This window comes from Vulpes vulpes, chromosome 15, assembly GCF_048418805.1.
Source record: "Vulpes vulpes isolate BD-2025 chromosome 15, VulVul3, whole genome shotgun sequence".
Taxonomy (NCBI): domain Eukaryota; kingdom Metazoa; phylum Chordata; class Mammalia; order Carnivora; family Canidae; genus Vulpes; species Vulpes vulpes.
Window position 1 is genome coordinate 102001665 of NC_132794.1, and position 13137 is coordinate 102014801.

Below are 13137 nucleotides of genomic sequence, written 5' to 3' on the forward strand. Positions count from 1 at the left end.
GTCCAAACCCATTCACACCTCTTCTCTCACCTCGTTCATCAGGGGCTGCCTGTTAGGTGCAGCTGTCCCATCTCTGGATTTCATGTCCCAGTGAAAAACTGATTTAAACCGTTCGCCCTCATCTTGCTCATCAATCTGCATGATGGAGACATGGTCAGGAAAGTTTCCATCAGAGAAGAGAAAGAAAATAAATAACATACAGTTAAATTGGAGGGATTTTTCTGAATCTCAGTGGCAAAGCTTCTTAAGTGCACTATGACACACACTGGGTTGTCCGTCTCACTGTGGCTCTTCCTGTTCCCCCAGCCAGGTGACACGTACAGAGCACCTGTGGTGTGCAAAGCTCCATTTAGCAGTACAATTAAAAAGACTGAAGGTCTTGATGAACTTATCACACAACACCCAGTAGGCAGGTTAGAGTAACCTCAGAAAATGCTGCCTTTTAGAGTAATGATTCTTAACGTTAGTCTGTGCAACAATCACCCCGGGAGCTTGTTAAAATGTTGGCTCCCCAAATTCATGTACATATTCTCCTATGCTTTATAATTTTACCTTTAATATATTGACCTGTAATACAGGTGTGAGTTTTTGTGTATAGGTGTGAGGTAGGCATCAAAGTTCATTTTCTTCCATACAAATATCCAATCACTCCAGCACTGCTTTATTGAAAGATAGTCCCTGCTACGCTGAATTGCACTGGCAAATCTGTCATAATTCAAGTGACCACATATGTGCAGCTCTCTTTCTGGACCTTGAATTGTATCCCACTAGTCTGTCTATTCTTATGCAAAACTATAGTAAGTTAATGACTATTACTTTTGTGGTAAATCTTGAAATCTCGTAACTGAAGTCCTTCAATTGTGTTCTTCAGAATCTCTTGGCTATTCTAGAATCTTTGTGTGCCCACATCAATGTTAGACTCCATTTGTCAATCTCTACAAAAAACACCAGGATTTCGACTGGAATTATGTTGAATGTGTAGATCAATTTGGGCAGAACTGATATCACAATGGTAACTTCAGAGTCTTGGGATGGGCAAAGAGCTCATAAAGACAACATAAAAAGGGCCAACCATAAAAGAAATCAAAAGGTCTTAGGTCCAAATCCAGATGTCATAATTTATGAGGTCTAAAATGGTGCCAGAAACCTGCAATTTTAATAAGCTGAAGTTTGAATCATTAATTCTATAGATGAAGAAAGAAACTGAAGGAAAAGAAGTGACCTTACGAAATTATTCAATGGGTAATCAGAGCCAGGTTTAGAATCTGGCAATTCTATTTCCACATGAAGGGTACTTTCTCTCATTGAATTTCTAGGCTTGCTACTTTGCTTGCTGCAATATATGTATTTTTAAATACAGAAATTGAGAGTGCTTTATCTGCTTCTGCTTCTTCCCCTGGATTTTGAGAAATTACTGCAAACATTACATAGACTAAAGGCAGGATTTCTGGTTGACAGCACTACTGATATTTGGGCTGGATAACTCTTTTTCACAAGCCCCGTCTTGTGCACTGCAAGGATTTTTAGCAGTATAGCTGGTCCTTACCCATCAGATGCCAATAGTACCCCTCTTGCCAACTGTGACATTCTAAAAAGTCCCCAGACATCACAAATGCTCCCTGAGGGGTAAAATTGCCCTCCTCGAGAGCCATTGACTTTAGGAATCAGAATTGTGTGACCAAAATAGATAGAAAGCCTTATTTGCTGTCCTCCACCCACAGGACAAATCCATCACTGGGGAGTGTCTGCCTCTCCAGAGACTTTTCATAAGATTCCAGATTATTCTGAGGAAGGAGGAAAAGGAAATAAGCCACAAGTGTCACTAGTGGGGTAAGAAAGAAGCATTAAGAGCTAAAGTCCCTTCTCTGAATAAAAGAGAATCTAAATGTTTTATTCTTCTAAAAATTCCATTCACACCTGCCAAACAAGAAATTTTGTCTTAGACATTATTTATTATTTTTTAAAGGGACATCTAGGAAACACAAAAAAATGTCAACTTGTTTCAAATGCCAACTCAAATTCTTTACTTTCCTCCTTCATCACCATCACTGAAGCATCCCTTTTGTTCTTTCTTTTAGTACATACATAACGAATTTGTTTGTACTCAATTGGCAAAGTCTCTCAGAGAAGATGGGAGAGAGGGTAAGAAAGTAATCCATCCCCCTTCCTAATGTGGCTATAAGATCTGGGGCCTGGAAGGGACATGGCTCTCCATTTGAAATTTTTCCTGGTGGGGAAGGAGGAGGAAGTGACCTCAACAGCCTTTTTTTTTGGCATAACACACATATGCAGACACACACACACAAATAGACATGTATACACATAGGCACACCATGTACACACAGATATACAGAGAGACGTACACACATACACACGCACACAGAGCACATGCATATACATATGCACACGCATGCCTGTATGCGCACATGTGTATATATACACATCATGCACACACATGCATATGCCCACGCACACCTATTCACACCTATACCCACACATACATACACTCCCCAGAGGCACACATACATATGTATACACATACACATAGACTCGCACAGATGCAAACAAATGCACACACGCAGGCATCCCGGGAAGTTCACATCACTGTCTGTGGCTAGAAACAGAACCAGCAAAAATCTCACTCCAGATTGGGCCTGTCACATACAGTGAAAAGAAAATGAATCCACTACCATCTCAAAGAAAGGTAATATTGTGTGACCTGTTGTATGATTGTGAGGGAGGGACATACCAGTTTAGAGCTAGTGCAGTGTGGAGAAGTAAGATATTAGGGATCTTTTTGTAGAGAGTGTAATATATACAAACAGCACTCTGCCATATAAGTACTTCTTGTGTTTAATCTGTCAAACTCTGGCTGTACAACTCTAGAAATATCTGGATTTTTGTAAACATAAACAACTGCTTATCTCCTGGACAGTTTGCCACCTTCTACATACATAGAAGTAGGCCATTGGAGGAGTTCAGGCTATCGGTTCTAGAGTTGGAGAGATCTGGATTTGTACCCACCCAAGTAGCTGGGCAAAACTAGGCAAGTTATTTAACTTCTCTGAGCCTCAGACTTCCCGACTGTAAGATGGTAATATTCTAGAGGATTCTTGTGAAGAAAAAATGAGATAAGATAGTGAAAGAGCCCAGCAGAATGTTTGGTGCTCTGTTCAAGTAAGAGCTACACTCAGTATTTATTTGCAGTTTTGTGTAGCTGCCCTTAGATTTCAAGAAATGAAACCAAGATCCTAAAAGAACAAACCCTCTCAGTAACCTAGGATTGCTTGTGAATTCTTAAGGTTTGCGAATCCTTAGGAATCAATGATGTGTGAGCAACTCTGCACCTCAGGCTCGTCACCAGCCGAATGGGATCATAGCATTACTTACCCTACTAGATAGTAATGTGTATTAAGTAAATTAAACGACTGTACAGTGCATGTTGCATAAGCATGTTTAAAAATAATAAGCTCACAATCAGTCCAGGGCTCTCAGCAAATTAAGCTACTTGGCAGGGGGCGTTGGGTAGGCTCGATCTAACACACATTTTCCTGAGGAGACGGGTGGCCTGGGCAGGCAGGAGAGGCAGTCTGAGGTGAGGTGACATGAGGAGGGCAGATCACTGACAGCCTTCCACCTCCTGTGCAATTTTCTAATTTTAGAAAGCTTCTAGATGCATCTCACAGAGCAACTTTGTGGGGCAAGGGGGAAAGAAGTTAAATGAGTCATCACTTCAATAAATGCAGGCATCTAAGTGGTAGCTAGCTATTTGACAAAACCCCATTGTTGGTTTTTCAGAAGAGGTTGGTTGATCAACACGGCTTTCTTGTCTATCCAAACACCACTTCTGAATCAAAATATCTTTGACCTACCCCTACCCCCAGGAGAAAGAGAGGCTGCTAGTGATCATAAAAACTCCTGAATTCAGAGAGATTTAAGAGTGTGAAACTAGAGGTTTTTCATTTTCTATACCAAAATAATTATGGGAGAAAGCAAGGAAAGGCTCTTGTAATGTTTTCCAGCTATGTAAACTTTGTTTTACATTATTAGGCGCCTAATGTATACAGGCCTATCCGGTAAACCGTCACCAGTGTGAACAGAGCTGGTAGGCAGAGATTACAAACACATCAGATATTCAAGCTAGATTATCAGATTATCTTGGGTATTGGGCCTCTACTGCGGTAGGACAAATAGCAATATTTGTTACTTAAATGCACTTTGCACTTGAAATGAGCGGTTCAATTTGGACATAGACACTGAGCTAATAAACTTTCTTTAAAGGCTATTTTGAAATTCAGAATTAAGTCACTTACCCCATGGATGGTTTCTGGAGACTTCCTCACATTTAGATTTAAGGGAGTATGATAGACACTTGTGAAAGTGTTGTTCTTGGGGTTGTGGCTAGGAAAAAAAAATAGATATAAACCAAAATTCAAAATGCACTTTACCCAAGATGATTGATTATTCCTAAATGTATGGTTATTTTTTCATTGATAAATATAAAACTTAATAATTAAGTTTACTATTTTCCAGGCAATGTCTTAAAGGGGAAAAAGGAAATCAAAGAAATTAAAAGCTAAGTTTAACTAGAAATGGTCACTGAAATACTTTCTGAAAAAAAAAAACTTGAAAAGGATTCTGGAATTTTTTAAAAGAAAAAAGCTCTATAGGCATATCTGCAGCAATTACAGTGTTCTGCACGGTATTTAATAATTTAACATGGGGTTATAATGGATTTGACTTTTTACCTAAAGGAAATTTGAAAATTTCAACTTTCTGTCCTTTGCATAAAATCCTGCCTTAGACCTCATCAATGATTATATGTAAACGACAACTTTGAGGAAGATATTTCTTGGCTTTAACTCTGGGCTGTGTGATTTGAAGTTCTGGTTGGCTACCTGTTAAAAAATAAACAAAACCCAAGAGGTGGTGGGCAGGATACCAAACACTTACGCGTGACAGTACGGCTTTTTCTGGTGACTCACGAAGTTATTAACCGATAGCATCATCTTGCAAACTTCGCAGTGAAAACATGCTTTATGCCATATCTAGAAATCATATAGAAAAGATGTAGCAAAATTGCCTTTTTTTCCAGACTCTGGACTCTTATACATTTCCAGGTAAAAATGGATCCTTAGAGGTAAAATGGTGATAAACACACCCACACACAACTACAATATGTTAAATGAATAACCTTTTTTTCAAGGTGACATAGAAGACAGAGATAGGAATGGGTAGAAATGAGGAAAAATGATAAATACATCTTTTTTAGATGGTTCAAGAAGCCCCACATGTCCGTATGTGAGAAGATAAATCTCCCATATTGGTTATTATTTCCAAAGGCCAAGAAATGTCTACTGACCTGATCTAGACAGCTGATCTTCTCGGCAGGATAAACTCCATACCCACACCTAGAGCAAGCCTGGACATTCATCTTGACGTCCAAAGAGAGAAGATAAAGATAGGCAACAGGCAAGAAATCCAAAGAAGTCTCAGGCTAGTTGTGCAAGTCTCCAAAATCCTGACCACTGTTAAATCCTTGTGAGCACCTTGATCATTCAAAATCCAACTTCCACTTTCCTTTACTGACCTTCTAGCTTGAAGTCAGCAGCTGGATGGTTTTTAAAGCTGCCACTTACTCAAGGGGCTATTTTGGCCACTCACTCAGCACGCATGCGTCTGGGAAATTAGGTGGAGGTATTTCTAGCTGACATGCTTCTCTAAATAGAAAAATGAACTCACAACAGCATCATGTTTATGTGGGTGACCAAATCCTCGTGTATGACTAGGCAGCGTGTAGTAGTTTAACACGAACTGTGATCATAACCCAAGAAAAGAATACAAAGAGATAGGCCACACACTCATCCAACGATGAAATTAGAAAAGCTTGCTCTGTGAGGCCCATGACTAAAGCAGAAAGGCCAGCTCCCAAAAATATAAGGAATAAGACAGGATTGGTTCAATCCATGGGAAGGGCAAATACAATTTTTGAAATTTTGGTTTTATCTATTAAAATGTTTACCACATGGGGCACCTGGATGGCTCAGTCGGTGGAGCGTCCAATTTTTGGTTTTAGCTCAGGCCATGATCTCAGGGTCCTGAGATCAAGCCTCGTGTTGAGCTCCACACTAGGTGGAGAGTCTACTTGAAGACTCTCTCTCTCTGCCCCTCTTCCTGCTTTCATCCTTGCTCTCTCTTTCCCTATCTCAAATAAGTAATCCTTTTTTTTTTTAAAGATTTTTATTTATTTATTCATGAGAGACACAGAGAGAAAGAGAGGCAGAGACACAGGCAGAGGGAGAAGCAGGCTCCATGCAGGGAGCCCGACATGGGACTCGATCCTAGATCTCCAGGATCAGTCCCTGGGCTGAAGGCGGCACTAAACCGCTGAGCCACCTGGGCTGCCCTCAAATAAGTAATCCTTAAAAAAAAAAAAGAACAATTTAAAAAATGTTTACAACAGTGAGGGTAAAAACTGATTAAGATATTCATTTGATTTTAGCTTCTACTAGAGTGCAAAGATAAGCACACACCAGGGGGCCCCTGGGGGGTTCAGTGGTTAGGCATCTGCCTTTGGCTCAGGTCGTGATCCCGGGGTCCTGGGATTGAGTCCTACATTGGGCTTCTTGCAGGGAGCCTGCTTCTCCCTCTGCCTATGTCTATGCCTCTCTCTCTGTGTCTCTCATGGATTAATAAATAAAATCTTAAAAAAAAAAAAAAAAGGCAAGCACACTCTAGAACTCTGTGTTTTGGCCTCTATGTTATCCTGGTTTTTCCAAGGTCTGTCTGTTTATTCTCTTGTCTCCCAGGCCTGCAGTGGGGCAGCTTAAAGACAAACCCTCTCTTCCTGGCATCATGAAGCCCCTCCATTGCCTACAGTATCCACTATGTGTCACCTTAACCAGACCTTCTAGGAACAGCTTACAAAAGACAGCACCTCACCTATTGCAATCCCTCAGCTCACTACTTCCTATGACCCTTACTCTGCTTTATGTTCTTAATTGCAGTTAGCCACCACCTGACATGTTGAAGGTTAGAATCTCTCCTTTTTAAAATTATCTGTCTCCTCTATCAAAATATAAATTCCATCAAAATGGGGTCCCCGGTCCTTGTCATTTCTATCTCTAGTACTTACAACAAGGCCTGACACAGAAAAGATGCTCAGTAAGTACTTACTGAATCAATGAGACAAATGTAATACTCTAACCAAAATGCCTACAGAGGCCAGAGGTGAAGTCACAGGTCATGGTAGGTACCTTCCGAAATGGGCAGGCAACACCCCATCTGATGCACAACCACTCTTCAGTCCCAGCCAACTTATCATGAGGGAATCAGTACCCAGAGCTGCCAAATACTGTGACTTTTCCAGAAAAGCCGAATACCTGCATTTACACATCAAAGTCCCTGTTTTGCAAATGCTCTGGGAGTGAGGCAGGGGGTGCACAGTAGAGGGTCCAGGACTTGGCCAGGCTACCACTTAGTGACCTTTGGTCCAAATGCTCTGTGATGATAGCTGGGTGTCCCCAGGTGGAGAGAAGTCAGTGAGGGGGTGTGTGGGGGTGTAAAGCAGGTGAAAAATGCACATGACACTAAGGAGAGGCTGTAGTCTGAGGCTCCCATGGATAGATGGTGGGGCCCAAGCCTGCTTTTTTCAGCAGGAAGGGGACCCTAGGTGGGACTCCTGGCTCTGGGAGACTCCCATGCTGGCAGGTGGTGCAGGGCACCTGAAGAGAATGTGAACAACAAAGAGCAAAGCCTATGTTCTTCTCTGTACCGGGCTTCTCAGGCTTGATCTGGGAAGCTGGCTACAAGTCCCAGGAACCACTGAGAAAGGAGTCCACCCCAATCCAGAGGGATGAAGAATTACAGTCAGCTTTCATTTAAGGTAAAAGCCATGTAACACTTCTCCATCTACGGTGTGACTGTCCAGGACAGTGGCTGCTGCTTCTCAGTCACCTTCATGAAAACAAGAATTACCAGAATGAAGCAGCTTGAATTTGACTTGTACCATCACTTCTGCTTTTAAAAGGCATCTATTAGGTGTCAGAAGTCATGAGGAGAAACAACCCCAGTGAACTGGAAATGGACACCATGAGGAACTCAGTGACCACTCACTGCTGGGGTAAGATCCACATGGCCCTTGTTTGCCTGGAAGGGACCATGGGCCACCTCTCCCTCGTCTATCCCACCCCGTTCACATCCCCTAGAGGTACCCTCCACCCTCTGCCACAGTGACTACCTCAGCCCATTCAAGACTTAGCTGATGAGCACACTACATTCTGTGGCTTTTGGGATTGGTTCAGCGCGTTTTAGCTTGGGTTCCAGAAAACACAACATTAGGCAAAGAACATGTTCAAGGACTTTATTCAGAGGGGTTGTCCCAGGGAGCAGAAGTAAGGACACAGGAAAGAGAGAGGTGACAGTCTATAGGAAGGTTAATTGTCAAAGTAGCCACGAGCTGATGTGAGGTGCATTGGACTGCTTGATCCCCATCTTCCAAGAGGCCATATAAACAACTGCTACAGGGAACACCTGCTACGGGAAGGAAGGTGGAAGAATGTATCTATGGGCCTGTCTCCCTTTGGTGAAAGTTATACCCCTGCACGTCCATGCTCTGTGTATGCTCATGGCATCCCCCAGCATCATGCCTCAACAGCAACAGGGGAAGAAAGCAGGGGCAACAGAAGGCCAAAGATACTGTTGGCCGTGCCCCTGTGAAGATGGAAGCTCACACTGAGCTAGCTGCCCCTGCTGGGGCTGGATGGGCACAAGCAGACACAGGTCCTGAGACAGGTGAAGCTGCATCGATCTAACGTGGCTCCTGAGAGGGGTCTCATAGGCTGTCCGATCAGCAGAGAGCCCAGGACTTGGGCTGGGTTGTGGTGACCCAGGGCCAGACAGTGGAGAGTCCTGGTCGTCGGTTTGGATGCTTCTGCCAACACTGCCCCATGTTTCTTTGACTTTTTTTTTAAAGTCTTGACTCATAGGGAGATTGTGATCAGTGAAAAACCCCACATTTTGTTTTATATTAATGGTGGTGGTGTTCAGTATGTGTGTAATTTATTCTCTTTTTGAACTTAAACACAGCACTTACTCAGCTCTTCAATTTCCTCCAGTTGAGGGTGGCCCCCTGGCTTCAGCTGGGCAAGATCTTTTGGTACCTTGGTTCTGTCATCCAGAATATGAGGTAATTCTTCCTGGCTCTGAGTCATTTCCAGTGCCCTCCAGGGCCGTGGATGTGAAATGGTTTTAAAATTGCAGACATGACCAATTCTGAAAGAGGAGAAATCTCCCTACCCTTTGCCATGTCACTTTGCTTGGACTGGAGTTGTTCCTTCAATGCTGGGGAGGGGGGAGGGGGGTGTCAACCTTAGTTTAGGTTCCCTCAAAAGCAGAGCTTGAGGCAAGGACTTGGATGCACATAGTTTATTTGGGGAGTGCTTCCATAAGGCAGGAGTGAGAGTTTGAGTGAGCCAGAGAAAGAAGAGCTAATAAAGTCAAATGTATTATTCTGAGCTAATTACCACTGTGGGAACATAACATAACAGCTACCCCAACTTAGAGCTGGGATAGAGAGCACCCCACCCTCCCTACCCCAAGGCTGAGATCCAAATCTTGTTGGAGAGTATGGCTGTGGCTCACTCGATGGCAGAGAAGTCACTGTGGTGCCACTCTGGTGGAACTTGCTAGAAATTTGTCCTCTAGAACTTTCTGGAAGCCTACCCTCTGGATGCTAGAGAGAGCTGTTCATAGGGAGGTATCTCAATGGGAGAATTCTGCTACAAAAGCATCTGAAGGAGTGCCAATGTTGCTGGGTTCTGCTGACTACCAAGCATAGCAGTAGCTGGGCACTGGAGAAACTTCTATAAGAACCTGATTCTCCAGGAGCACACCTAGACACACCAGAACCAGGAAGCAAAACCTCTTCCTCCTGCAGCCTGGCCTAAGCTGTGCTGTGAAGAATGGGAGAAGTATCACCGGTGGCACTCCTTGGGGGTGCTGTGCCTATTGGGAGGAGGGCTCACCAGGGCCGGAGGGAAGGACCAGAAGAAAGTGCCAGAGGGACCAGCCCAGGAGCACCCACGAGGCTAGCCCTCAGGAAACCAACTAAATAATCAGGTTGGGGGATTTTTCTGGGGTGAAGAAGAAGACTCATGTGGCAATCATGTGAGTATGGAAAGGAAGCTTAAAACAATGACACGGGCCAAGATTGGAGAGATACACGAAATAGAAGAGAATTGTCTTTTAGATCCAAAGTATAATTATTATAAGGGAAAAATTCAAAATTATTTCTTCCCTTCCATTGTCCCACGATTTTATTTGTTAATACTGTGAACAAGAACTTTGTAGTTCCCCAGACCAGAAAGAAAGTGCAAAAAGAAAGAACTAAGGAACTGAAAAAGAAAAAAAAAAAGGTTTTCCTTCAAACCATCTTTCTACGGACACCTGAGTAGCTCAGTGGTTGAGCATCTGCCTTTGGCTCAGGGCATGATCCTGGAGTCCCGGCATCGAGTCCCACATCGGGCTCCCTGCATGGAGTCTGCTCCTCCCCCCTGCCTGTGTCTCTGTCTCTTTCTGTGTCTCTCATGAATAAATAAATAAAATCTTTAAAAAAAAAACACACGTTTCCTGAGCCAGCAATGAATTCCTGTGTGCAGTACGTTTTAACGTTTGCATTATATAACCTATGGTAGAGCCTTCTTGTGAATGGAAAATTCATTATTTTTTAGGCAACCTGGTCCTGGCTCTGCTGCTAGCCAAGTCTGGGATAGGGGCCACTCCTCTGAGCCTCAGATTCTTTTCCTATAAAATGAGCAGAGGGATTTGTTGCTAAGGCCCTTTCCAAAATCTAACATTGTGTTTCACTCTCTTTCATGAATAACTTGCAAAAAATTTAATTTAAATTAAATTTATGGATCAGTAGCTAATTTTCTTTACTGATAGGGAGTTTTCATTTCTTAAATGATTCACAATCAAATTCCTCCAAAAAGCAAATTATCTCAGTGTCTACAGGACTTAGTTACCACCTACATTTCAGGAACATGATTGATAGAGTAGCGCAGCCTGTCTTAGCCAGTCTGGGCTGCTATAACAAAATACTACAGACTGTGTAGCTTATAAACACCAAAAATTGATTTCTCACCATTCTGGAGGCTAGAAAGTCCAAGATCAGGGTGACAGCATAACAAGCTTCTGGTAAGAGCCCTCGCTGGGGATGCAAACAGTAACTTCTGCTTACATCCTCAGAGGGGAGAAAGAACCAGAAAGCTCTGTCCAGCCTCTTTTTAGAAGGGCACTAATCCCACTCACCAGGTCTCCATCCTCATGATTTAAGCACTTCCCAAAAGCCCCAACTCCTAATACCATCACGTTGAGCATCACGTTTCAGCACATGAATGGGAGTGAGGCACACAAACTTTCAGCCTATTCCACAGTCAGTGGAAAAATAAGGAAACTGCTTAAAATTTTTGCAGAAGTTAATAAATTATAATTACGCCCTGACACTTACCTGCGGCCAGTCTTTCTTAAGCCAAGAAAGTGTCCTCACCTGGGCGAGATCCTAGAGACAATACTGAAATCTGAGGCCCAGGGTAAAGCAAGCAAACAAAAAGACAAGATGTGGTTCTTGCCCCATCTCACGCCATGAAGGTTTCCATTCATTCAAGGCCCAGGAAGTTCTTTAAACGCAATTATTTCTGGTATAAATAAAAGTGCCATTTTGGGGATCCCTGGGTGGCTCAGTGGTTCAGCACCTGCCTTTGGCCCGGGGCGTGATCCTGGAGTCCCGGGATCGAGTCCCACCTCGGGCTCCCTGCATGGAGCCTGCTTCTCCCTCTGCCTGTGTCTCTGCCTCTCTCTCTATGTCTATCATGAATAAATAAACAAAATCTTTAAAAAAAAAAAAAAGTGTCCTTTCTTCTCAGAGCCTCAACACGTCATTAGTTCATTAGTTGCTGTCCCTGAGGCGTCTTGGAGAGAAGGGCATTGCAGGCGCCGGCGGCGGCCCACGGGTGAAGGAAGGCAGAGCGCGGGGGTGTGGGAGCAGCAGCCGGCGGGACCAGGGCGTGCAGGGCCCCGCCGCGGTGGACCGGGTCACGGCCCCACGCCCAGGGGCCGACACTTGGGGGCGCTCACTGCTCTGGAGGGACCTCCCGACAAGTTCGCCGCGCTGCGAGGCGGGAGCGCGCCCCCGGAGACCGGAGTTCGAGTCCTGCCGCCCCCGCGCGAGCCGAGGCGCCCCCGCGAGCGGACACCGCACGCCCACCGGCGACTCCAGGCCGGCCCCGGAGACGGTGCCTCCAGCTGCTGCGGGCGCCGAGCACCGCCTTCCCAGGGTCGGGGGCCGAGTGGGGGCGCGGACGGGGGCCGCAGCGGGAGGGGAGAAGGCGGGGAGCCCGGCGGGCGCCGGTCCTCGAGCGCCGCCAAGCCCGCGGGCCTGTGCAGAGCGCGCCCCGGGTCGCTTCGGGCGCCGCCGCGGGACCGCAGAGCTGTCGGCGAACTCTCCGAGGGCGCCGTCCGGGTACGCGGCCAACTTCGCCGGGGCGCCTGCCCCGTCCCCGCCACGCGCGCGGCCCGCCGCGTTCTGCAGGGCGCGGGGCGCGCCAGGCACCTCGGGGAGAGAGCGGCCGCGGGAGCGGGAGGGGGAGGGGGAGGGGGAGGAGGGCCCCCGCCCCGGCCCCGCCCCCGGCCCCGCCCCCGGCCCCGCCCCGGCCCCGCCCCGCCCGGAGGACTGGCCCGCGCGACTCCGCCCCCAGGCCCCAGCCCCGCCCCGGGCCCCGCCCCCGGCTCCGCCCCAGACCCCGACCCCGCCCCTCCCGGAGGACTGGCCCGCGCGACTCCGCCCCCAGGCCCCGCCCCGCCTCCAGCCCCGCCCCCGGCCCCGCCCCTCCGGGAGGACTGGCCCGCGCGACTCCACTCCGCCCCCAGGCCCCGCCCCGCCTCCAGCCCCGCCCCCGGCCCCGCCCCTCCGGGAGGACTGGCCCGCGCGACTCCACTCCGCCCCCAGGCCCCGCCCCGCCTCCAGCCCCGCCCCCGCCCCCGCCCCCGCCCCTCCGGGAGGACTGGCCCGCGCGACTCCGCCCCCAGGCCCCAGCCCCGCCCCGGGCCCCGCCCCCGGCTCCGCCCCAGACCCCGACC

At 46.6% G+C, this 13137-nt stretch overlaps 1 protein-coding gene across 8 annotated transcripts in view; it reads right to left on the reverse strand.

The window, feature by feature from the left end:
* Positions 1-5775, reverse strand: part of NRAP (nebulin related anchoring protein) — a 71172-nt gene extending 65397 nt beyond the window's left edge. For 3 of the 8 annotated variants that reach the window (XM_072740078.1, XM_072740081.1, XM_072740080.1), the window contains exons 1-4: positions 5363-5675; positions 4954-5048; positions 4314-4401; positions 31-135 (exon numbers count right to left, since the gene is read on the reverse strand). In XM_072740078.1, coding sequence (XP_072596179.1) covers positions 31-135; positions 4314-4401; positions 4954-5048; positions 5363-5434 — 360 coding nt within the window. In that variant the 5' untranslated portion in view covers positions 5435-5675. Of the gene's footprint in view, positions 1-30; positions 136-4313; positions 4402-4953; positions 5049-5362 lie in introns of all 8 variants that reach the window. The other 5 variants (XM_072740077.1, XM_072740076.1, XM_072740083.1 and 2 more) reach the window with 4 other exon arrangements.
* Positions 5776-13137: the final 7362 nt, after the last annotated feature.